This window comes from Caloenas nicobarica, chromosome 6 (genome assembly GCF_036013445.1).
Source record: "Caloenas nicobarica isolate bCalNic1 chromosome 6, bCalNic1.hap1, whole genome shotgun sequence".
In the NCBI taxonomy this organism is placed as follows: Eukaryota; Metazoa; Chordata; class Aves; order Columbiformes; family Columbidae; genus Caloenas; species Caloenas nicobarica.
The window spans coordinates 20,582,744-20,609,583 of NC_088250.1; the positions used below are offsets into that span (position 1 = coordinate 20,582,744).

The 26,840-nt window shown below is 37.8% G+C and overlaps 2 protein-coding genes and 1 long non-coding RNA gene across 7 annotated transcripts in view; 2 read left to right on the plus strand and 1 right to left on the minus strand.

Moving 5' to 3' along the window:
* Positions 1-25,340, plus strand: part of LOC135990460 (uncharacterized) — a 55,021-nt gene extending 29,681 nt beyond the window's left edge. The window contains exons 3-4 of the long non-coding RNA XR_010606413.1: positions 5,274-5,382; positions 21,206-25,340. This is a non-coding gene — a long non-coding RNA (uncharacterized LOC135990460). The remainder of the gene's footprint in view (positions 1-5,273; positions 5,383-21,205) is intronic.
* Positions 8,129-26,419, minus strand: DCAF17 (DDB1 and CUL4 associated factor 17). Of its 2 annotated transcripts, XM_065638157.1 has the most exons (14): positions 26,054-26,419; positions 24,740-24,843; positions 23,312-23,402; positions 22,253-22,392; positions 21,455-21,533; positions 21,188-21,277; positions 18,907-19,014; positions 18,275-18,380; positions 14,657-14,799; positions 13,177-13,286; positions 12,688-12,775; positions 11,091-11,174; positions 9,526-9,681; positions 8,129-8,745 (listed from the first exon to the last, which is right to left on the minus strand). In XM_065638157.1, exons 1-14 carry the CDS (start codon positions 26,207-26,209, stop codon positions 8,557-8,559), a joined length of 1,644 nt encoding a protein of 547 aa, XP_065494229.1. In that variant the 5' UTR covers positions 26,210-26,419; the 3' UTR covers positions 8,129-8,556. The 2 variants fall into 2 exon arrangements, with proteins under 2 accessions (XP_065494229.1, XP_065494230.1); XM_065638158.1 differs by lacking the exons at positions 14,657-14,799; positions 18,275-18,380.
* Positions 26,420-26,595: 176 nt separating this feature from the next.
* METTL8 (methyltransferase 8, tRNA N3-cytidine) overlaps positions 26,596-26,840 on the plus strand; it is a 28,399-nt gene continuing 28,154 nt past the window's right edge. For 3 of the 4 annotated variants that reach the window (XM_065638116.1, XM_065638115.1, XM_065638114.1), the window contains exon 1: positions 26,651-26,730. The gene's annotated coding sequence lies outside the window, so the exon portion shown is untranslated. Of the gene's footprint in view, positions 26,731-26,840 lie in introns of all 4 variants that reach the window. The other variant, XM_065638118.1, reaches the window with a different exon arrangement.

The following is a 26,840-nucleotide window of genomic DNA, read 5'->3' on the forward strand; positions in this document are numbered from 1 at the left end:
TTCCTTAAGACTATTCCAACAGGTACAGAAAGGCCCATTGCAGGGAAGTTATAGAGGAAAACAGAAGAAAACAAAACAGAATTGCAAAAGAGATAACACATACCACTTGTCAAATCATGTATTCAGTTGCTTTTTCCTTTGCTGTAGAACATTCAGTTGTCTCTGAAGTCTGTCATATGTAGTAAGAGGATATGCCCAAACATATATTCAACACTACTTTCCTGGTATTTGATTAGCTAACTTTTGAAATATTGATAGTGTCAAAATACATACGAATTAGAAATTAATTAACTGATTAAGAGAAAAAAAATACTTGTCATTCTGACTAGTCTTTGAGCTGCCTGATATCTCATGCTTAAATTGAGGCTTACAAAATGAAAAGAAACAGTTTTATGTAACTTAAAATAGTTTCAGTACAGTATCTGCCAATTCAAACCCAGGACTTACTAAAGTGTTGGAAACTTCTACACAGAGACGTGAAGACCAAGCCAGATTGGAGTGGGATACAAATATATTTCTTCATTATTCTCTCTGTTCTCCTAAAAATAGAAGTTGGGCTCTGACACTTCAAAGAAAAACTTGACTTGAACATCACTTGTGTGATGATGTTTAGCTTTAATTTGCCTGGATTGGTGTGACCTGCTCTCAGGACTTAAGTCCTGATCATTTTAGTCACAATGGTAGCTAGAACATAGATTTTAAGTTTCACAAGTCACAGCATCTAAGAGAAGTGAAGATCTAAGCCCTGAATCTTCTGTCAAATGCACTCATGCATGGACTTCCAAGGATGCCAGATTGTCATTAGCTCATGAGGCAAGCAGGTCATCTCATGTTGTCGTCATAAAAATGTTACTAAGTTTTCTGTCGATTGCTTAAATGAAGTGAATATTTCTATTCTTTAATTGCAAACCAGCATGTAATAAAAACATAAATCTGCCTCCCTATGCATAAAAAATATCATGTGGCTTAAACAGCATAGTATTTATACATGATCCATTTTAGGGTGTTTTTACTTGTTTAAAGTATCTTTTTCTTTACTCGTGTAGAATCCTTTACTTCTAAACAATGAAATAATCTCTGCTATATTTTCAAAAATTTAGTGTTTAGTTAAAGAGTATTGTAAAACCTTCAGATTTATGTTGAAATGTTAGAGATTGCAAAGCATCAGTTTCATAGTGCCTGTCAGTTCCATACAGGGGATCATAGATTTTTTACATGTAGTTCCAAAAAAAGGATTCGTAGCCCCCAAAATGCGTCCATTCTTTCCAGTTAGACGAGCTGGTCTAATAAAATGTCTTTTGTCTCAGTGAAGCCCCCAAACTAACATTAAATAAGTACTTATTTTAGTCTACCTTCTATGAACCTAAATCTCCAAATTGCAAAATGCTTCCAGTTCCCAATGTTTTCAACAAGCTTTGATTACATCCAGTCATCCCAACTGTCCCATATGGAACCTTCTACCCAAGTGGATTTTACTTATGCCTAAAACTATGTATCTCAGAAGACCTTCATGAGTTCCTATAGCTCAAACTGGTGTACCCTGTTAAAGCAGCCAATAACAAGAGCAAACACAGAGTTTTATTGAACTGAAAAATGAAGCTCAGTTTTGCCAGCTAACATTTAAACAAATTGTTTTTAAAATAGAATTGGAGAAACGTGAAAGCTTACAGAGTGTTAAATAAACCAAACGTGAACAAAGTGCAAAATACAGTGTTAGACAAAGTTAAATGTACTTCATGGAACATTGGTAATACAGAAGAGATTTCAGGCAGGACAATTAGTAACTCCTGCCTGTATTTCTCCTTGTTTCCTGCTCTTCCACATCTTCTTGCCCGCTTGGTGCAAGCGTGGATTGGTATAGAATCAGAAGCAATCTTTAGCACAGCTATGATGTTCAAGGAGTTTGCGTGTTTATATGGGGATGGGAACTTGACAACCTGCAGGTGACTGCTGAGGGCTGAATGATGCATTTGATAATCTGTTTGGAACACAAACTCCCACTGGCATAAAAATGAAACTGTATGGGGCCTTCAAGTCTCTTGGATCATTGAACACCTGCTTTTGTTCACCGTTACTGTGGGGAGGTGCCACAGCAGTTCATAATCTCTATTCTTTCCCAGAGCCTCCGTCTCCCAGAGCACGCTGGTGTTTGTCAGCTACAGTACCAGCTCCGCCAGTGTGGGGCTCCCTCTTAGCAGTTCTGTCAGGACATCACCTAGTATGCATTTCTTTTGTTGGATTGCTGCATTGTCAGATGTAGGAGTAGGATGACTGTGACTTCACACCTGGAAGAACCTACAAAATAGACAGACAAAATAAGACCTACAAAGCAGACAAAGAGTCAAAGATTACCTGGAAAAGGCAGCAATGGGCTCCTGCCTGCAGTGTGCCCGCGGTACATGGCTACTTGGCAACTTCTGTCATTGTTGCTATACCATTCATACATTTTGAGAGCTGCAGCCTGGACATAAATGTACATGAATGTTTATCTTAGCAACACATCATTTCACCATAGATAATTGTTTTCTGCTTTTGATGTAATTTCTTAAATATAGGAAGTGTTTCTAATTTCCAGTGACCAGTAACTGACTTTTCAGAGCTGCAGTTAGAATGAGGTTACACGCTCTTTTACCACCTCCAACTTTATCTCTGATTTCCCATGCCAGACAAGTCATTGAAGATCCAAGCCTTAGAACAGGACATTCCAGATGAATTACAGTGTCCCTCAAAGCATTTGGATGAGTTTCTCAGAAGTCTGGTGGCTGTTCATCTTGTAAACAAACAAAACTGCTGAGATAGTCCAGCCAGGTTTGTCCTGGCAGCTAACTTGGCTTACTCTTGTGGAAGCTTTAGAAACATCCCCTCAGAAGTTATCTCACCATGAGCAATACTGACAAATAAGTTTAAATAATTAATGTTTGAGTGACGGAAACAAACCAGAATGATCCTTTTACTCTTTTTGGCACTGAGTTCCAAATCTAAGCAGCAGAACCATTTGACTTTTCCTATTCAGGGCATCACTAATTTATCTTTGCAAAAATTGCAACTATTGAATAGGACCCTTCCTAGAAATAATGTTTACTTACTGTCCCTCCTGGAGAGAGCTTTCACTGAGGTAGAATAAGGCACATAGTGCAGCTTTTCTCCAAAATTCTATACTGGTCATAGGCCAGTCATTATTACCCACACAATGAAGATCTTTATTGTGCTTTAATCCATAGACATTTTGCTTCTGTGAGTTGTAAAAGATTTTTCTAATAATTTAAAATATTTTGTAAAAATTCTTGAAAATAGTGGAACCATGGAGCAGTGGTTAGAACTGCCAAAGGAAGATTATAAAATTTACTGCTTGTACTTTTATTTGGCTTGCGCTTTCTCATTTTCTTCCCCACTGCTCAGGAGTCTTGTCAGTGAATATATACTCGGTGACAAGAGAAAGACAGGATGTGAGCTCTTTCTATACTCAAAGCAAATCTTACCAAGAGAAGCCAGGCCTTCCTATCTTTTCGGTCCCTAGGCATTGACTGGGAAATTCCTCCTACATTTATTAAATACAAATAAAGGTAGGGGTGGCTCTTCCGGCATCCCATTTTTGCTTCTCTGTCCAGATAGCTGATCATTGAGACATCATGGTGAAGTGGAAAAAAAAAAAAAAAGAAAGTTATTTTGTTGAAGTAGAAATGCTGGAAGTATGCCACTTTGGTCCACAAAATAAATGCTTATAATTTGTTTATATGCTGGTGTCAACAGTTGGGAGTTTCCTAGGTCTCTGCCCCAGAGCATGGAAATGCGCTGCAGCCATGCTCGAGTTCTGTGTTAGAGGCAGTTGAGGCTAACTGCAGATCCAGAGGAAAAACAGGAAAACCTCCAGTGAATGAGTCCGAATGTGGAGTATCCAAATAAACATATTAACAGAATAATTTTCCCCTCTGGCTTCTGGCCAGCAGCTGTTCCTGGGGTCTGCAGTCCTGTGTGTCACACAGAATGCATTGTTTCTCCTGCAGCATCTCAAGTAAGCCAGAGCTCTCAAGCCACTCCACGGAGTAATTCCAGTGAACTTTAGTTTTCCTTTCCATTTTTCCTTTATCTCTTCCCTAAAAATTTAATATTCCTAAAAACACAATATTCCTTCCCCACTCAAGCAGGAATAAGGCATTTGTACTCCCAGTTTACTGAATGAGTTGTTAATCTACACCAAGCAAAGCAATTCTTAACAATTGGATGAGGGTAGCTCTTCCTTCTGCTAAGATACTTAGTTCCTTTTATTAAACAAACAAACAAAACCACCCCAAAAAACACCTACCCCCCCCAACTCCACAAGCTATGTTTGCAGTTCATTTTAATGCAGTTTGACTACTTGAAATTTATTTAATCTATAAATATTAGAATGCCTTGACAGAAGATTCTTTTGGAGCTCCTGATGGTTATTTTGATCATAATTTTGTAACTTTAGTAAAGCAGAAATAAATACTAAAGTATAGTTGCATAAATGCCAAGTCTAGCAACCAGAAAACTTCAAGTGGTCCTGTCTGAAAATCTAAGATTGTGAAATAGCTGCAAAAAAAAGAAAAAAAATATGTTCCCTTAAGTATATCCAACATTGATTTGAAATACTGGAATACTTGTTTCCTTCTTTTAGTACTCATAACCTATTGAGTCTGAGTATCAGGAGAGACACCTGGAATTCATGTTGATACACAAAGACTTTCTTCAACTATGAACAGGGCTAGTTGACAATTACTATCTGTTCTTCAAAAGTAACGTTTTTGCAGGAAGTGTCTGAATTCTTTGTTTTAGCAGGGACTAGTTAAATTTCTCCAGTTTGTGGAGATAAAGAAAAGGTTCAGAAATGATTCCCACATGCTATGCAATTCTTACTAGTGAGGAATTGCTACGTATGTATAAGATCCATTCACACACCTTCCAGACAAAAAGTTATTTAAAGGGTTTTTATTGATGACTGCGTCTATACTTGGCAGTTATGAAAGAAGTCAGTTGCTGTTCCATGAATTATTTTGTGGTTCAGCCTTAGAAAACAAGATTTTGCCTACTTCTTCCTCTTTTTCGCTGTTATCATTTAGGTTTTGAATATCCTGGCAAGAGCACAAAGCTGGTATCAACCAACCTGAAGTGAAACCCAACATGAATTCACTCGTCCATGACCTTTTTACTTACCAAAGTAAAGTTACTTACTAAAGTAAAAAGATCACGGACGAGTGAATTCATGTTGGGTTTCACTTCAGGTTTAGTAACCAACATTTTCCCTTTCGCAGGCAGAGTGCCCAGAAACAGCTTTAAGCAGCTGGTGGCAGCTCCTCACAACAGTTCTTCAAGAAAACACCCACTCTACATCCCACTCCATACGGGTGTCCTTTCTAGCAGGTATTCCTGATAGCAATCTTCATCATAACTGGGAAGCAAATTAATTTGTTCATTAGCTGTTCCATTGTGTGGGATAGCTGTCACAGGTTTCTTGCTGGTGAGTTTTTAGCAGTCTAGAGTTACTGCTAAGTAATATAGATGGCATTTTTCTCAATAACAAGAGAAAAAGACAAAATGAGAATAAAATGAGCAAGAAACTGTGCTGTTAAAGTAATGGGACGGATCCAGAAAAAAAGAATAAAGAAACATTTATCTACACTGAAAATGCAGATAGTTTGGGTGAAGTTACCTGATTGGGAATGTTGGCAAAAGTGGCTAAGATCCTTTCAATTCTATGTTTGAAATAGACATTTGAGAATCTTTCCTCATGTTCATATATTTACATTTATATATGTGTATATATACATATATATACATATATTCTTTTTTCCTTGGGCATCTAGTGCTAGTGAAAATAATGGAAGCATGAGCTTTTCAGCTTCAATCTTTTAGTATGCACTTGATCCAGTTACTTGAGGCTGCGTTTGATCTAATTACTTGAGGCTTTATCTACAGATGCTGGAAGCCATGGAGTGAGGGGTAAGCACCCCAATATACACAGGAGTAAGGGAATTCAGAATTTCACACTAATAGTTCCTTAGTCTGATTTTTGTAAAACAGAAAGCTAGCAGTAAATGGGTTTCCTGACCATAACACAGTTAGCTACTGCCTGTGAAAAGTGAAGAATATTTTTGTCTTCTGTATTTTATTCATCTCAGTTTCTGAATTTATAAATGGAAAATAAACTACATTTGAAGGAGTTACTTCTGGTTTTTCAAAGCAATTTTGTTTCTGGTTTTTTTGTACTAATGTCACACTTCGGTGCTTGCAGAGATAATTATGCTGGGCATGTGCACAAGAATATTTTTTGCTCTGTAATGGAAACCACATGAGTATCCTCAGAATTTCTCCACTTTACAAATACTGTTATTCTTTAGTATACAGAATTACTCAGATTGTGTAAGAGATTTCCAAGTACCTAATTTACATTATGAAAAAGAGAAAAGGTAAGTGCTCTGGAGTCATCATACATGGACATCAAACTCTATGTCTACAGGTCAGATCTAATGCATTTATTCAAATTTCATCTCAATTTGATGCTGCACAATAGTACAGCCCTGCTAGCAACAGTTACCAACAAATGCTTACATATGAAATCCCCATGGAAAATAAAGTATACTAGATTTTTCTGGTGGATGGGTTTTGTTTCAAAATTTAACTTGAAATAAAAGGTGTTGATTCAGGTGGCCTGCCAGCAAGCATGTGGGTATTTGTGTTTGATTCAGATACAGGATTATTTTTAACACTGTAAAAAACTACTGGTTTGTGGTCAGGATTTTCCTCCTGTTCAAATATAAGTTTATTTTTAGAATTTTCTGGGGCTCTGTGTAGGTACAGAAGGCAAAACTGCTGTTCACAGCTTGGAAAGCACAACCCATGAGCATTTAAAGTGGTTCTGCTTCTCTGGTGTGTCCCAGCCTGTTTATAAGTCGGGTTGTGAATACACTCACAGCAAGTGTTCAGGGCTAGTCATTCTGGGTTCTATGTCCTTAAATAGCTTTCAAGGTTTTAAAAGAAACAGAAACAGCTCTCCTGTTTCTGAATGAAAATGTCTATGTGTGACCTTCCAGGATGGAACATTTGCCATTATTTGTAGGGCAGCAACACACTGGGTATTTAGTCTCTCAGAATTTCTTATATAAAATAAATGGAAGTCTGGGCTGCCTTTTGGTCATTACAAATTGCTGCATTTTTCAAAAGATTGACACTGATTTAGCAGAATATCACTGCAAAAATCTGCAATAACTTAAACAGTCACTGGAACGTATAGCAAACTTTTGATAAGCAGTACTTGCACTATTTAATAAATGATGAAGTTTACATGTCTTGCTCTGGGAGGAATTGCTTTAATAATTCAAAAAGAAATGAGCATAAAATATCAATATCTGCTTAAGAGCTGGATCTTCTGCCTAAGAGTATAGATTCATATTAGTTTCTACCCATATCATATGGTAGCAGATAATAGACAGGTGCTCTTTCCTGGATAGTAAGTGAAAACTTATTGAAGCAAGGGTGGAATTAGAGTGGTCTTGCTGCTCTTTGACTGTTGTTTCATTACTTTCTTCCATCTTTTTGTGTTGTCCTTTCCACAACTGTATTTTTTCTTTTGCATTACACTTATTTATAAAAACTCAAACCAGATAGTTTTTATAATTCTTCTAGAGCTCTTCATTGTTGCATCAGCTAGAATGATATACACTTCATTAGTAAAGCTTGCAGTGAAAATAAATATTTATGTTTAGAATTATCCTGCTCATGATAATGGTGGTAGTAGTGAGCAATCAGATGTTGGCCATCCCTCCAAGAGCTACTCTCCTGAGCGCATCTTTGGTTTGCATTTAGAAGCACCCTGTATCACCATGAAGCCTAGAGCCTGTGTTTTGTTGTTGTGGGTGTTTTTTAAATTAAAATGAAAGCTTGCACTCTGCAGAATCTGCATATACCACATGGAACTCCCGTGCATCAGACCAGCTGCACACGGTGATCTGGCTGAGTGTCTCAGAGCTTTGGCTCAGACCGAACAACTCGTGACACAGGAACAACCAGAGAACTGCTTGGTTATATATATAGAGATATATTTAAAAGGCAGTAAAAATATATAATTTATTCATACTTCTTTTTAAACCAAAACAAACACATCCAGAAAACCTGAGTGATTTTATTTCTCACACAAAACAAACAGAAGGATTTTGCTAAGTGGCTTAATGGCAACTCTACCATTGTCTTACTACATACAAAATCTGTAGTATGACAGTTACATGTATATACATTTTTACATACTTTTAAAAATTAACAGTCTGTATTAAAGTTGCATAGGTAAAACTACATAAGATGGTACATGATCAGTAAGTCTGCATCTTTCTCCTTGATGTTCAGCATTTCAATCCAGTTGCTGAAGAGAAGCAATAAATTGCGCATCTCACGTTAATGATGAACTGATGAATATATGAGAAGCCATTATGGACTACAGACAAGTGTACAATGTCACACAGAAAAAAGAAATAAAACCTCATCATATGTATGAAGTCATTAAATAACATCCAAATTGAAGTCTCTGTAGTTTTTGTTTATGTCTTAAATATATTCAAAAATTCTCCCTCCTTTTTTGCAAAATACTCTTTCTGTTTTTTCATGGCTTGAACATTCATCATCTTTTGCAGTATCGCAGACCATTTGGTAAACGTAACAACTGAACCTCCTGTTAGGCTTCTGTTCTATATGTAATACAAGGTCTTTGTCAACGTAAACTTCATGACTGTAAGTCTGAAATGAGAAAAAAAATTCTGATTGCAGTCTCCATTTCCATCATTTGCTAATGCCTGTACCATTTTCCTTCAGGAACAAAAAATATTTAACATTGGTGACCTCTGTGATTAGAGAGGAATTTTGTGTGGATACACGCTGATGGCTCTTCCAGATAAAAGACAGAATTTCAAAACTTTGAGAGGTTTCCCATAGGCCTATTTTAGGAGTCTAAGTGCAATTCAAAGCATCTCATTTAAGATCTTAAGTTGCCTATGCAGTCAATGATAAAAGAGGTGCCAAAGCTGCTGAATATTTCAGATAATCTGATTTGGATGTCCACCTCAACTTGGACTGTATGAACAGCCCATTCCAGCTCTCCAAATATATACACAGTGAGGTCCATGCTTAATTCAACACATGAGTAGTTCAAGTTAAGCTAGTGAGACTATTTACAAGTTGTAAAATTAAGCTGATGTAACTAGCCAGAGGGTGGCTATTCAAGTTGATAAATACTTCAGAAATAACTAAGCACAACCCCTCCCTAGCCAAAAAAAGAGAGACAAATGAGTCAACAAACAAAAAAACTCCCTTAATTTCAAATTATGGAGATTTTCAGATAAACGAACTACTGTCTGATGGAATACTTAACATTTTTGAGTTATGATTATTATTTTGTTCAAATCTCATCCATAGCACTTGGCAACACTATTTGTAGATCTGCTTCAAATCTGAATAAAAATGGTAGGTGAAAGGTTATGGGGAAGTGTTAGTGTAAAAAAAGATATGAATTCTCCTTACCACATCCCAGGACTCCAGTAATGGAATACTCTTAAGTAGAATCCCATGTTCATTGCAGTGAAAGTCAAGGTGAGCTCTTCCATCAGCTCCTATTTGAGTAACTGCCACAGTGGATAACAAATCCAATTCATCTTCATAGTCCACAATTTTGAATGTCTTAGGAAAAACAAAACCTCAAGTTTACAAATCAAACATAAATTCACAAAACTGCGTAGCTCTCTTTCTTTCAGGTGAAAGCAGAATTGGAAAACTTGTAGTCCTTAAGTCTTCGGGTCTGATAAAGAAAACTGTGCCAGACTGATACTCAACAGGAATCTTTTCCAACACAAGTTGTCCAATATATTTCAGCAAAATTCCTTAAGACAAGAAAGCGATATTCTGAACAATCCTAACCTGAAACTACATATATTATATATATATCATATAGGAAAGAGAAAAAGTACTTTGAAAGTGGCAGAAGAAACATATTTAAACTCCATGCCCTCTCTTGAAGCAGACATGTTAGAGACAGTATAGCTTAAAACCACTACTGGTGTTGAAGGGATGGGTATATTAGGGTAATTCCATTCACAAGAACACCTCTGTTCAGAGCTTGCTCTCACTCCACAAAGTGAAGAACTGAGACCAAAAGGTGAAGATTCTGAACTGCCTTAATTGCCTTTATCTCACTGTCATTAACCTGGTAACATACTCTTTAAATTCAAGCCAGTCTTTTTCTTCCATAACGGCATAACATCTACTGGAATCACAAATCAAGTGTAATAGCAAGAAAAAAAATAGTGTGCAGACTCTGATTTTTATTGTTTAAAAAAGAGAAGTGGACAGAAATGAACTGCAGACCTTAAGAACTATATTGCACCATCGTGTATTTTTACCATAGTAAAATCTGTTTCCTCTGAAAAAAATAAAAATGGCTGCCAGAAACTGATGAATTTAACTGTTGTGCTTATGTCAATTACAGCTCCAGTTCTAGATAGAGAGCTAAAAAATATTCTTCATAACATCTTGAAGACTCAACACCTAGGCGTGTGGAGTTTTCACTCTCCAGCAGCAGTTACTTCAAGGAAAAGCGTTAAATAGCTTATCCTGCAATCTCATCAAAGTAATCGGGAGACAAAAATATAGTTTAGAGATACTATATCAAAGACTAGAGGAACCTAAAGCAGAGTAAAAAATAAATATGCTTCTTTCATTTCTTAAAATGCTTTATAAGAAATGTTTAAAGGAGATGTTTGAATGGAGAGAAGAGTAATGTTTTTTCACATTAACATCTCATTTCTGTGTCACTGAAGTCGCACAGAGTTATGATGGTATCATGGGGCATAAGATCAGTTCTTAAAAGAAAGAGACTATCCAAAGCACAAATGTCAGCCTAGGAGAAAAGATGACAGAGAGGTGAAATGAAGTACTGAGAAGTTAAGAAGACAAAGACAGCCATGGAAGAGAAATAAAGAACCCAAAGATTAACACAGCTAATGGTTACAGCCACCGCACCTGAAACAAGAACAACCTCTGGCAAGTTACACATCTTACATAATCCATGAACTGCTCACTACATCAGTTACCTCTTGTTCTGGGTCGTCATCCAGCAAGTTAAAACGCTTTTTCACCACTCGACCAGAAGCTGTTACAGTCACAGTGTTGTTCACCTTTGGAGAAAAAGAAAAAAGTGGCTCTAGACTTCGGAGCATTTTAGTTGCTTCCTATCTATTTGGCAACGTATCTATTTCAAGTCTTTCTCTTTCTGACCTTGTTTTAATCCCTCTGATCTTGTTTTAATCATTAGCTATGAATGGCCCTAGCGCTGCTATCTCTTCTTTACAAGGGCTCATGAACTTGGTGGCTTTAGTTGAGATATTACTGATGTTTACTTATATTCAGAGGTTCTCAGCCCCATAGAAGTGGCAAAGGTTCTCAGCTACCATCATTTTTAGACTAGAAGTGACTGGAGCCAAGGCACTGGAATGAGAATTAAGGCAGCTAAGTCACCACCCCACTGGGCTTCATTAACACCAGAAACATTCAAAACTGGGCTATCATTGTCTTAATGGAAGCCAAAAGGAAAAGGCATAGCACAGACAGGACTAGAACTCCTATTTCTTTGCTCTTATTGCAACGGAAGTTATCTAAACAAACTCTAAAAAAAAAAAAAAAAAGCATGGCACGTCATTAGATGAGAAAGCTTATCCGTTCTGAATTCAATGGCAGTTTTATTCCTGAATTAGTGTAAGTTTTTAATACACAAACTTTTCTTCTGCAGAAGCTTCAGAATTAGTATCATTAATTTCTAGGAACTTTACAGTACTCATGAATTAAAAAACTTGCTTTTATGTAAGACATAACTTTGTATGCTGAAGGATAATGACAGCTCCAGACACTACCAAAAATTTTTCTTCACGAGTGTGGTCTTTAACCTTTTTGACATTTAAATTGTGATTTTTTATCACAAAAGACTTCATGAAACAATGGAGATGCTTTAACAGCACATTTCTGTGAGGAAGGTCTGATCATCCCCTTGCCACTTGGTTCTGCACTCTTCTGACCCACTGGTGATAAAGTTCTGTTCTGTTCCAGCTCCAAGTCAGCTCACCAAGCAAGCAGGAAAGTACTCACCGTTCCTGCTGGGTTACTATTCTATTATTTTAGTGCACTGGTTTGGCTCACCAAGGGTTAGATGAATGCCAAACTTGTCACAAGGGAGCAACAGATATACATGGCCAAGAAAAGAATGAGACTTTTGGACGTAATGTATTTGTTGTCTTATGAAGACTTACTCCTAAGTTATGAGAGACTTGAAACATTTCCAGCATTTGTGTGATCAACTTACCTGAGCACCAGAGCCGCATGCAATTATCACTTGGCGGCACCTTCTTTTGAAGGAAATCTGTCACCATCTTTTAAGTACGTTTTATATTTTGTATCAGTGATACATGGTTATACTGCACACGATAAACAATGCTGAAAACTAAAGAAATGGCTGGAAATTTCAAAAGCTATCCTGAAAGTGTTTTCAAAGTTTTTTTTCATAAAGTACAACGAAGACACAGAATGTCTTTCAATGAACTTTGAAGTAAGCCCATAAAACACAGTGATTACTCACATACGCAAACCCCTTATGTATTGCTCAAAATCATCCCTTGTGATCTCAGACAATAAACTCACACAGTTTTCTCTGTTGGCCACAATTGTAAAATCTTCTGCAACCTCTGTTTGATCTGTATTATTTTTAACTTCTTTAAGCTTCAAGACTCTATGAAAGAAACAGAAATTACAAAATAAGCAATGTATTCTAACCCACGCGGTACACCAGTGCTATATTTATAATTTAAAAAAATCAGGTGTATTATAATAAAACATCAGAAATAAATGAAATGGAAATAAATTATTTTTGTAATTTATGTTTATCAGTAAAAATTTAATGCAGTGGTCCTTGAACATTTTTCATATCAAAATCTAGTGTCACCTGTCACTGCTCACATTTATACCTCAAGATGTTTATACAAGAACTTCCGATTCTGACAAATCAATAAATTTTACAGTTTCTAGGGCATGATGAGCGTTTTGGCCTGCAAATTGTCAAACTACTGAATTTATGCAGTTATACAACTTCTCCTTTAATGAAAATAAGATTTGAGAAAAAAATGCTCATACTTTATCAAATTTGGTCCCACGTGGATTATTCTACCTGACATATCTGGATGGAAATATATCCAATCAGGCTCCAGTGAACAGCATTTCATATCCTGTATGCCATTTTTTGCCTGAAGAAGGAAGGGAAAACTTAGGATATTAGTATTTTGAAAGTCTCACAGATCTAATAAGGAGGAAGTACTGAGCTCCTCTCCAGATACCTCTGAAGATTTTTAAGTATTACTCCTAATCATGACAAGATGGCATTGGAACAACAACAACCACAAGACTCAGTTCCAATTCTCAAGATATTCCATGAAACAGTTTCAACTTTTAAAATATGTAATAAGCAATGACATTGTACCACAGCTATACGTGGTCCTACCTCTCCTGAAACTAAGCAAAATGAAGATTTATCCTACACTCTGCAACAACAGTTCCGGCAATTTGAGTGCCAAAGACACGAGATGTGTCAAGACATGAGAAAAGCATTAGCACAAACTTTGACTTGAGCTTCAAACTTCACGCTCAGCCTCTTTTGTGCAAATATTTGTGAAGTGCGTAAGCCTGGGACAGCTTGTGATTTCAGCTGCTAGCTGGTCAAAATCTTGGGGTTTTGTTGTAAATTTAGCTGACCCTGATCATTCAAACTTTCAAATGTATGAACCCACACAGGAAAAGCTAGGTGAGAAAGGATTGTATATGTCTCTTGGAATCAAAATTATCTTCAGCTATGGTTGTGGAAGATCTGTTTTGAAAATAAGATATAGGAGGGGGATCACTGATTTGATCAGGCTGATAAAAGAGATGAGGACATTTACAGATGTGAAGTTTTTTAGTGAAGAACTAAAAGGCCTGGAAGCTCTTTGTATTACAAAAGCATCTTCAGGGCAAATCCAGATCCAAAACAAAAGCTGAAATGGAGAGCTCATGCAAAGGAATACATTATGAATATAAACAAAAATAATTAGGAATGCTGGATTAAACTGAGTAATAAAATTTTTCTAAGGGGAGAGAGGGATTAAACTGAGTAATATAATATTCCTAGGGAGACAGAGAGAGACAAGGTACAAATCAGGCATAAACTACAAACATTAAAGAAACTTAGTCTGCAATTTCTTAAAACTTGAAGTGTTTCTTTAGTTATGCCATTTGGTAGGCTGACTACTCTGAAGTGCATTAAGATGTCACCATGCAAGGAATCAGGTAATGAGATTCGGCTTGAGCATTGACTCTTAAGCTAAGAATACAGAGCTGTGTAGCACTGACAGTGCTATGATTGTACTGGAATGAAGAAAACATCAGAAGCAGTACTAATTCCCAAGAAATTATTTTACACATGACTGCACTGGATAGCAGATGTAACACTGTGGGGTGATCCCTGTGAGAGCACCACACTGGAAAACAAGGGTATTGTAACCTCGAGCACCAGTCAGAAGAAGAGATGAAGACAAACGTGATATACATTCATTTCAGAGAAGCTGCTATCTGAATATATTACCAAAGCATTGTCTTTCAGAGAACAAATATGGAAGACTCCTTTATGTTTTTTCTTGTTAGGTGTGATGATGTAATGCCAAGGATAACCTCCAATTTGAAATGCATTCTCCAGAGAAGATGCTTCAAATAGCAAAGGTGGGGTATCTGCAAATATTCAGTAATGTTGACACCATTAGTAGCAGAACAACCATAATTCCATTGATCCTTACAATTCTAAATTCCAATAAAGCTACTAATTCTTCAGAACTTTTGAAGACTGATGGAAAGAAACTGGCTGTGATCTTTTTTCTAGCATCATCTATGCTACCTCACCTAGCATCCAGGCACAATCTGCAGTTCCCTGTGGAAGGTTACTGCCTTCTCAGATCTTCGTGCCGAACTGCTCTGCTGATACCTTTGACTTACTTCATTCCAAATGAGCTGGATAAGCAAAGATGTAACACACAATTAAAATTAGTCCAGCTCATCTGAATGAGTGAGGACATACACATGAATGGGCAAAGAGCATATCAAAAGGGTCGCTATTCTCTGGGAAAAATAGTGATAAATAACTGGAAGCAGACTAACAGCAGTAATCTCAAAGAACACTATTAAATGCAGAAAGATTCCTAAATCTGAATATTCCCTCTCCTTTTGCATAATACAACAAAACAGTGTGGAATGCAATCTGTAGCTGAGTTCATAAAAATCACTAAAAATCTAGGAACTTTTGCAATTAATAGCAAAAGTTATCTAGTTCTCCTATCAGTTCAGTTGGGATAAATTACACAGATGTAATATGCCACTCCTACATGTCTTCTGTGTACTAAATGAGAAGCATCTTTGAACAAAATGGACTGCATGGAGGTTTGCAACTTCTACCAACAAGCTAAATAAAAGGAATTTCTACAGCTGCTATAACTGAATCCATTTTAGACTAAAGATCAGTTCTTTCTAACAGTACAGAGAAGTACTGTAAAAAAATTGACAAAATGTGGAGAAAATCTAAAATTACAAGGGGCATTTAAACAGACAGAATATAAAAACCCAAGCTGAATTACTGTGAGGAGAACAAAGTTTTTATCCGGACTTTTGTGTACCAGAGGTCTTATCCAAATTTTGACTTGTTCTTGTCCTGCTTAATCTAGATAATTATCCAGATCCTAACCAATGGTGCTAAGATGTCACATGACATCAGAAATCATGTTTACATAGTGCTTCTCCCTTTTCCTTATTTTGTTTTTTCAACAAGCTGGAAAGTGGCTGTCTTCTAGTTGTCTTTTGGACTAACACAAAGGAAATGGGAGATTCTGTGCAAGATATAACAAAATCTAGGTTATAAAAACCGAGGCATCTGCTGAAAATGTAGAGAACATTGAAGATGGAGGCATAAGCAGAGGACGTACTGATATTAACATCTGTCAGAAAATGAAAAATGAGTCAAGATTTTAACCTACCAACATTTTATTTTTAAATAAGGCCCCTCAAAAATTCTGTTAGGTGGACTAAATGATAGCTTTAAATGTATTTCAACAAAGCAGTATGGGCTGCTGATAAAATATGCCTTTCTTTTTATGTTCATTTGGCAAAGATTTGCAAGATCATAGCCACCTAAATCACCGTGATAGAGTGACTCTGCTGCCTCAAGTCCCTCCCTCCTGCTTCGTGTCACTTGCTCTTGTTGCTCAGCACCTCCTGTTCTCAGTTTGTAAATCCTTTCCCTAGCATTCCCATTCCCTAGCATTGCCAGTCTTCAGCTCCAGTTGAGCTTCTTTGTTCACCTCCTTAAAACTCTCCAGCCCCATCTAAACATAAAGCTGCTCCTGGCAGCACTAACAAGTATGTGTTTAAATGAAAAAAACCAACAACCAAACAAAAACCACCCAAAACCCCTGAACCTCAGAAAAGTATTTTCCTCTCTGTTTTTCTTTTTATTGGTGTGGTTTTTTAATGAAATTACCATATCCTCTAATAATAAATCAAACTACAGTTTTAAGTTCTGGACCTTTCAGAAAGTGACATAACAAAGATTTATAGGTACCTTCCCATACCTTCTACTGTGACCAAAATCAAATTCCTTACCAGTCAATAGCTATAAATTAAATGGTAGGTGCATGGTAGCCTCTAAGTTTTGATCTCTATACGCTTCTTCTTGGCTATCTAATACACCATAAAACCAGCACTGTAATAACTGCCATCCCTTCAGGCAATTTCTGTAGGGAGGGTAGGACTAAATAAGCAGGAAAATCGCACATAGTTAAATTATAGTAAATACAAACTTAAACTCTGAATCTGTTAACATTTCACTCACTGAAGCATTACATTTCATTGAACAGTCAGTCAGCCATCTCATTCTTAAAAGAAAACAGCTCAAAACCCACAGGAATGCAGCTATCTGCAAAAAGCAGCTGTGGCAAATGGCTGTCACGTGTTCATAACTTCCTAACCTCAAACTCTTGAATATGATTCACCAACAAAAATATTTTCACCAGTACATGGGCTTTAAATCTCACCACTAAAAACCCCAATGATATATAAGACATGAGAACAAATCTGGTATAGGCTTCCTATTAAAGGTCCCACGGCATGATTTCCACAGGGCCCCTAACAGTAAATTGTAGTTTTGCAGACTGAGACACGGAAGAAACTGAGAAGTTTCCCTTTGCAGAACCCAAGACATCGATTAGAGCAGCCTATCACTTTGTTTTGATAAAACATTGCATTATAACTGAAAGCCCTCACTATGTAAGTCTGTATTTCATCTTTGTGTATTTCCTCAGGTTTATGTAAATCTGATTTGGTTTGCCTGTTATTTTCTGACACTGTTTGCGAACATAAAGATCAAAGGCATTTTTTATGTGGACAGTCACCTGTAAAAACTAATACAGACACATTCAAAATTAAATAAATAAAAGCATGCATTATTTGATATTGGTGAAAGCTACCATTATTTTTTTTTGGAAGTGACTCAAGTGTGAACTTGTGAGAATGTATTTTTAAAGTAAAAAAAAAAGTTTCAAACAAAGTCTCAGCACCAAATTCTAATCTCAAATGCACCAACAGGAATAATTGTTTGGTTTCAGAAAAAATAAAGTCACTACATAAAGCAGAACATTCAGAAGTTAATGATTTGAGGCATAAGAGTTGTTTTTAATAGATAATTTCTTCTCGGGAATTAATTTTATTGAAACTGGCACATTTCTGACAGCTTAGTATTACCAAAATGCAACTTGGACAAATTATATTCTGTCTCCTTGAATTCCCGCCGCAAGTGAGATGAAACATTCTCACATCTTTTGCTTACATACCGTATACTGTTTCTGGGTGTTACTAACAGCAGTCCCAACCCTTCCTCTTTCCCAAGGGCAGTTGTGTCTCAGAAATAAGGAAGGGGTTTCCATTTCATGCATTGCTTATGAAGTTTTTCAAATAGCTTAGTTGCTGTACTAATTTTCTAGGTAAGTCCTATTTAATTAATGATTGTAATTAGAAGTAAAGAAAAGCATATTTTTACTATAACATAAACCCAGAAATATAGCTAGAGCACAGTAAATAATTTCAATGTTTTTTCTAGGTGTGAAATAAATAATAATTAATCCATAAAAGCCACCAGCCAAGATAATACAAAGATCATAAATACCTGTTATTTTAATGTTACATGGAAGACCAAATGGATACTTTCCTACAACTCCCACTTGACCATTCCAGTTGAATTCATGTCCCAAATCAAATGGCTGTTCCATGAACTAAAATAACAGAACAGTTTAGCTTTGGTGATGCATTTTTACATGCTGTTTAGTTTGACTGCTCTGTTAGTACTGCATTCTTTATCTTGTCAGATACTGCTTGAAGTCTTATTTTTGAATTAACATTTGTTTTTTGATTGGAAGAATATAAACTCAGAAGTCTCACTGCAGTTCTGTTTCAGATCAATCAATCTTCCATGCCCATCAGCTTCTAGCCTTGATACTCATCTGTAACTACAGACTAGGTGTGTAAAGAAGAGCACGGCCTGGCCCAGCATTTACATAGCTCCTTTCTATATGTGCCTAAGTGCCTGGCTGACCCTGTATCTCTTATGTTTTGCCACCGGTATCTGGTGTGAGTAGAATTTTCTTCTAGTGCACCCATTATCATCTTCTGACTGTATACAGATGTAGGAAAGAACTCTATCCTTTGACACATTCCCCACGTACCTGTGTGGTATTACATGAGTATTTATGATTTGTTGCCCCAAAATAGTATGGACTGAAGAATTTTGTATTTCATTACCTGCTCAGAGATGGCCTGGAAGTTATAGAGCCTGACCAGACCCATGCTATACATTACAATCAGGATTCCATTAGAAACAGCAACATCTGTCACACTATTACCAAATATCTGGAAAAAAAAGGAAGAGAAAAATATTCTAGTAGAAAAGAAGTAATTAAGAGACAATGCAAAACACTGGCATTATGTCTCTAATTTTGCAATGACTTTAACTTTTTATTCTGGCCAAACCCCATGATAAGTGTTTTAGTTCATGATGTTTTCTGTAACTAGTATGTTCTGCTGAGTTTCTGTAACACTTTGCACTGCAGTAACAACACCCAACGTTTAATTAGTAATATTCTGCAAGTAGATTCATTCTCTAATCAGTTCTCAGTATATCTTCATATTATGTTACCCAGTTATTATCATACATTAATAGAATATTACCCCGCATCCCACAGGAATGTAAGCAAAGCTAACAGCTCAATCTGCAAGTACTGACTTCAGATCTTATGTTCTTTCTTCATTGCTAGGGTAAAATACTAGTCTAGTCGTGGCTCTATGACTGCGTACAGCTGTACTACAACTACATTATCCAGCTGTCACAGAGTACAGGATCCTCTCTGAATCCAAATTAGACACATACACAAGGAGCTGACTTAATCCTTTTAATAATTGTGCAGTATTCATTTTTGCCACTGCTTAACACATCTCCACGGAGAAAAACCCAACAAACTCATTCTTGATATTTAATGAATAACAGAAGATGAAGTTCCTAATTTTTTTTTAATAGAGATGCTTGGAAATGTAGAGTTTTCATTTATTTAATCTGAATCCCTACATGAAAAAGCAATTAAAACAGGGTTAAAACAGGCTTTAAAACAATTTTTTTTAAAAAAAAAAAGAGAACCAAAAGCTGTAATACTCCTAAATCTTAACACTATCAGTGATCTTGTAATCAGTTCGGTGCCAAAAGATGCATTTACTCCTGAGACCTTGCCTTTTATTTAGTCTTATAGCTCTTTCTCAACACATTTTTCAGCTTAAGTCTCAGCATCTTCCAGCCCCAACTCTAATAGTCTTCCAGACCTAAACTCTCCCTTCTTTCTTGGCTAGCCCAAACTTGGAATTTACTGTGGTGTACCATCTCAGTAAACCTGATGCATTAGCTGCATTCTGCAGTCTTGAACAGTAACTCTAACCCTAACTCTAATCTAACAGTTACATTCCACTGATCTCTATCAGGCTTGGCACCGCATTCACTAGTTGCTTCCTCTGCTGGGCGTATTCTCAAATCCCAATTTCTGCCCTGACGTTATTCCTTGCTGTAACAATTGCTCTGATGAGTACTCAGTACGAGCCAATGGAAGAAGTACTCATTTAGATGTTTTGCCTACTATGACCATGATGAACCCAGATTGCCATTCCTAACCTGGTTGAGAAAACCTTTGATACTGGTAACATTTTTTTCGGTCCTAAATACTAATTTTGAACAGAACAATACACAGTGCCCCTAAACTTCCATGGGCCCACCTGAAAAATGTTTAACCCCATTCCTTTGCTTGCCAGCCCTATCTCAATCACAGCCTCCACCCAACCCAGCACCAGCTAAAACCCACTAATAGCTCTGGATCCCAAATGAGACTGTAGCTCACAAAGCTTTGAAGCCAGAGTCTGTGTGTTTGTACTGTTCCATTTGTAACTTTTATCTGGAGCTCTCTTAACCTAGAACAGACATGTTTTTTCACCAGAACTGTAAAACTTGCCATCTGGCTTGAGGTTTCCTAATATATACACCCTTACTAACAGGCCACAAAACGACCTCAGGAAGGTTGTTTGCTCTTGACTGATAAAGCAGGATATATATTTAAATTTTGCCATTCAATATAAATAATAATACAAGTTTGAAACATTTGTAACTGCATAGAGAATTCATAGACTATTACTAGGACTGGGTCAGAAGCACATCTATCTTTCTTTAAAGAGGTGAAAAGTCTACAAACTCTTTAGGATTCTCTAATTCTTATGATTGCTGTAAGTAAAGGCTAAAGTCCTTGCACTTGTTGAAGAGAAACCCAATAGCAGAATGCATTTGTATTTTCTCTTCTGGTCATTGAAATGAAGAATGTTACCCCAAGTCCTCCTATCAGACACAAGAAGGACATTACTGCTAATTAATGTTTCAGGGCACTATGCTTTTACAAGCTGTAAGTATGACTTCTGGAATTCTGTGACAATTGCCTCAACTATGCTTGTTATACAACTACAGTACAGGTCACAATTAACAGAGGAATTAACTTACCTTTTTGTTTATTTCTAGCATTCCAATGAATGAAAGAGGCAGAACTTGGAATACAGCAAGATAGAACAATATGGACTGTTGGATACCTGCCTGGGAAGGAACAACAATACTGAATATAGTTATTATACTTGAGGTATTTATTAACAGTAAGACATCTTCATCTTCTGCCATAGCAACAAAGCTTAATGTCTCCATCTTTGTCCTTGTAATTTTTTTGAATGGATTTTGTAAAAATTTAAGAGCAACAAAGGTTTTCAACAAACTTACCTGCCGTGCTGCTGCAGGGAGCTTATTCTGAGCTGACTTTACAACCATTACCTCTTGAGGAATATCCCAGCTCAGATACCTATTTGTGACAAGAAAAGCCTATCTTAATCATTTAAAAACCATGTAATAATAAATGCTACTTCACATAAAATATAATCTACTATAACTAGGCAGATCCCTGTGACCAGGCAAACTGCTCAGTATCTGATTCGGGAGAGGTGCCTGAGATGTTTGCTGTTTGCAATAACGAAAAACCCACAGCACTGAGAATGTCACTATCTTAATTCTTCTCCTTCCCTCCACAAATTGCTGCTTTCTTATCCTTCAGCTTAAAGGAAATAATTTACTCTAAGAAGTAAAAAAAAAAATGCAGTTTATCAGAAGCAGTAACTGTTCTGCTTTTAAAGAGCAAAATGGCTACCCTAGGGAGAAGAATGCAAGTTAAAAATGTCAAACTATTTTTCTTATGTTTTATGAAGTTTATTTTACAGCTTTTAAAGGTCCTCTCCTGGTACATTGCTATTGCAATATTAAAGGCTATAAAATTGTCAGAGAAAAGCCAATAGTAGCCTATTTTTGTGGCTTTTGTGGAACTTGATACCAAATTTGAGGCCGTAATACTTAAGCTGATGAAATTCTTCTATAGAAAACAGCATGTGGGAGCAGTACTCCAGGTAATGTGCTTGACTAACAAAACTGAAGTCAGCCATAGGATCGTACTAAAATAAACATGATTCCCTTTCTCCAGTACAGTACTAATGATTGTTAATTACATAATGCCTAGTCAGTGTTTAATACCTGAATTTGCAAAAGGAACCAGCAAGGTATATTTTTTCCAGTATTTCTCCACTGTCAGCAGAGAGACGTAGAAGCCAGTTCTGCACTGTCAGGACTATCAGGGAAGGTTTATAGTCTGATGGACTTGGTAGCATTTCCCCCTACATAACAAAAGGTTATCAGAAAAAGGTTTGTACCAGGATATAGAACATTTTGACATAGTAACAAGAAAACAAGTTAGTACACATTCTTCAAAAACTAAAGGTGGAAAGCTGCCTGATAATCACGTCAGGTTCTCTAAGCTCATGTCTGTGCCAAACAGTCATCTGACTATCACATACATAATCTGTTGTCACACTTTTTGCAAGGTAGTAACCTTTTCTAGAAAAGACACCTCTTAAAATTTCCTTGCCTTGCAAAAATGAAGTATAACCGCTTATCAATCTGATACCAGTCTTGAAGAGACAATTGTTTAAGTATTGCAGAATAAGACATTCAGTAGTAACTCGACAGTAACTGCTCAGAATGGTATACACACGGCTTTATTTTAGGCACTTCAAGAATGGGGCTAATATTCCTAAACTCTGTGGACAGTGGATGAGAGAAAAACTCCTCAGGGAGGAGGGAAATTATATAATCTATTAGCTAGAAACAGCAGAACAGCTTTTGGGCAGAGTTGCTTTAATGGGTCTTCAGGTTCTTTGCTTTTTTTAATGTCAATAGATCTGGTGAAAACTAAAACTCCCATCTACTGCCTTTGCTAATTAAAAAATAAAGAAAAAAATTAAACAGTTTCTGTTATAAGGAATTAGAGTTAGTTGCATAAGCATAAAGGCACTGTTTTTAATATCTTCCACAGAAGCTCACAAAAAAGCATTTGAATGCGCTATTGAGAAATGCAGAGACGTATATCTCTAAATGTTCAGTCAAAATAAATAAGCACATGTTGCAATCCTTAAATGACCTAACTCCATAAAAACACTGAGAAAACAATTTGCAGGGAAAGAATGCTCTATTCTACATATGTTTCACTGAAAGATTTTTTTTTTCACAAAATGATCTAGTAAAAAGCAATCTTACCAGTGGACATTCCAATAATAAAGCATCTTCTATTTTTTCTGACTTAGAACACTTTGGCCTTTGATAAAGTATTCTTGGCTCTTGTGCAATGCTGGAGGAAAATGATTGCTAATCATTAGTCCACTTTGTAAACGATTATCAACAAGCCATTTCATACAGTTTTGTAAATCCTGCTTTCCATTAGGCATGTCAGAAATCTAAACATCTTATTTTTACTTTGTAAATATAACCTAAAACTGCTCTAATAGGCCTAATAAGCAATAGTTAGTATAACATCATATTTAAAAGCCAACCTCTACATTTTGTGGGTTTTTTGGTGTGTGTGTTTTGTTGTTGTTTTTTGTTCTAAAAACAAACTTAATAGTAACATTCTTACTTTAGTGATATACAGTAAAAAGAAAGCATATTCCAGAAACTAACAGTCATTCTGGAACCTTCCCCTCAAGCTCTTCCAGTGTTGCCTTTCATAATATAAAAGTGTGGCATCATGTACATTAAAAAAACCCCCCCTAGTAGTAGCATAAAAGCTTCATACTGTGCGCAGTTTTGTCCTCAGGGTGAGGATGAGACAAAGACAAACCTGAAAGATGCCAGACAGGTTAACCCAGTACTGGAAAGCATTCAGACAGCAGGAATAAAAGGAGGCTGGTACGTAGATTTAGATCCCTGCTGTGATAGATTAATTTAATTAACTCTCAGTGGTTTACACTGACAGAGTAATTTATCTGTTATGTATCGTATGACACTGTCTCGAAATTGTTCTCACCACAACTTACTCAGCAATGCAGTTCTCCAAGTCCCTGCTACTTCCCTCAGGAGAGGGACAGGCAAGGACAGGGACAAGGACAGGGACAAGGACAGGGCCTGGTGTGCGCAGGACTTCCCGACCTCAACCCTGCCCTGTGCTGCCTCCTAAGCTGTGCCTCTGCAGCTCACCACAGATCAGGAGAGCACGTCAGTCAGAGAACTGAGCTGCAAAATATATTAACAAAAACCAGCAAGCACTCTGCACACTGTACTTTTACATGAAAATAATTTACCTCTCTAATGCAGAATTTATGGATATAGTTTGTGACACATTCCTTAGCACACTGCTAGTTTCCAGATCACAACAGAACTACCATTCACTTCACTTTTTAGTGCATAATTATAAAATGCTGATAATCTTCCACTCATGTTAAAGTGCTCTGAAAGCTGAAGTTATACTGCACCAGTAAGATCAGACTTTTCTTCATGAAAACAGGTGTCACATTAAGACACAACAGCATTTGAATGTAATTTAACAAAAATTTATGCACCTGGTAATTTTTTGTTCATAAGTAAATTCCATTCAATTCACAGGGACAAGTAAAGTTAGTGACATGTCTAAAACAGAATCACGGTGTTAAAACTGTAAGCCAGGGTAACTTTAAATTGTAAATTTATTACCTGCTAATACAGCACTGGTAATTGTCCAAGTAAATTCTTCCTCTTTCATAGGCAATAGGAGATGCAGAATGAGTTGTCCAAACATTCTTGAATTTAGTACTTTCCTGTAACAGACAGTGGTTGTAACAGTGATGGGTTTTGTAACAAACCTTGCTTTTGCAAAATATTTGATTTGGCATTTGAAGCTTAATAACTTAATTTAATTGAACTTTTGCTGTTGAATATATGAAGGAAAATATTTTTTTAAAAAAATGAAATCAAAAGAGCTTTTTTAGGGAAATTTTGTCTTTTTAAAAAACGAAATTAAAAGATCTTTTTACTAGCTACTATGGACAGCACGGACAATTAATATTTTGTCTTTAGGTTGCCTGCATTAAAATGAAAAGTGGCAACTAAACTCTAATGGCAACTTTTAAGAGCAAGAACAAAACTTGCCCAAGTGTAAATATGCACCTAATTCTTTTATATGTAACTAACTGAATTTACTAAACATCTGACTCCATTCTGTTGTTGGTGTTTTGCGTGAAAGGTAGAAAAATGCGTTTACAGTTATTTGCAAAAAGCACCTGAAATGTCAACAGAATAAACTGCTCACATAGTTTCTTGCGTGCATTAGACATCAGGAGCTCTATACCACTAAGAAAGGTTCCAGTCTTACCAAAATTTGTGTAAGTCAGATGTACTCATTTCTATTTCAATAAACTTGCATGCTCATTGATCTAGCTGCGTAAGTGGACAGTTCAGCTGACTTCCAAGTAAAATATTTTCAATGTAACACCATTGCCAATTAACTTCCACATACTCACTTTGAATGCATTTCTATCAACTACTGCAAGGGAGTAGTAACCATCTTGATAAAAAAATGAAATTCGCTTTAGTCTGTAACTGGTTTAATTTCTATTTTTTGTGTAACGCAAATTTCCCTGACACGTTAGGGGCACGTTTACCTGAAGACCTCTGCTGATTATCTCATTTTGTTATGAGAACTTGATTCAAATTTAACATTGATGCTCCTTAAAACACTATGAACTTATTATTGGTATTAAATATTAAGCCATCTTATGGGAATAAGTGATATAAAATATCATAAAAGGCTATTTCTAACATTATTATTACATTTAAAAGTGGTTCTGCAGTTTTTCCACTGCATACTGCTCTCCACATCTCTGGGTCTGAGCCTCATTAAATAAATATAACCATTCGTAACTCTCTCCGGCAGAACTGCAGCTTTTTTCTGCCCAGACTTGCTGGATGGCGTGAGCAGGGGCCTCTGCGGCACCCCGGCCGAGGAGCGCCAGGGAGCAGCGCTGTTACCTGACACATTATCTGTCTGAGGAGTCCCAGGTTTTGTCTGTGGGCGACACCAGCATCTCTGGCATAGAAGCCGTGGGCCCTACGGGTGAGGAGGCGGCAGACGCTGCGGGCTCGGGGGGCGGCCCTCCCGCCGCCGCCGGCTGCCTGCGGGCACATGGCCGGGCCCCGGGGCACGCTCACTTTTCTCCGCCGCTTCTGCCTCGCTCTTGGCGAGCCGAGCAGCCTTGCAGGGCCCGGGCCCGCTCCGGATTTCTCTCACCCCCCGCCCTGCCCGGCGAGAGGTGAGGCGAAGCCGGAAAAGGCCCGCGCGGCCCCTGCTTCCCGAGAGACGAGGCCTCCCGACGCGCTGCGCCGCGGCCGCGCCCACCCGGGCCGCAGCGCGCCTGCCCCGCCGCCACGAGGCCGAGTCACCGCGCACGCCAGGCGGCGGCGGCCCCGCCCCGCCCCCGCCTCCCCCCGCGGCGCGCCGGGTACGGTAGTTTTAGCGGGCGGCATTCCGCGGCGCGCCCGGACTACAGCTCCCGCCGTGCCCCGCGGCAGCCCGCCCGCGCCGGTGCCCGCAGGCAGCGGGCGGGAGCGGGGTCGCTGCCCCGCTCCGGGGGCTGCTGCCGCGGCGTGGCCGCTGCCGAAGCGCCGCACGGAGGACCGCGGGGCAGGAGAAGGCTCGCTGCGCAGAGGTCGGTGAGAGCCGCCGGCAGCGGCGGCCCGCCGGGACCCGCCCCCGCCGGGTCCTGCGCCCCTGGCCGGGCTCCGCTGCGGCTGCCGGGCCCTGCGCTGAGGGGACCAA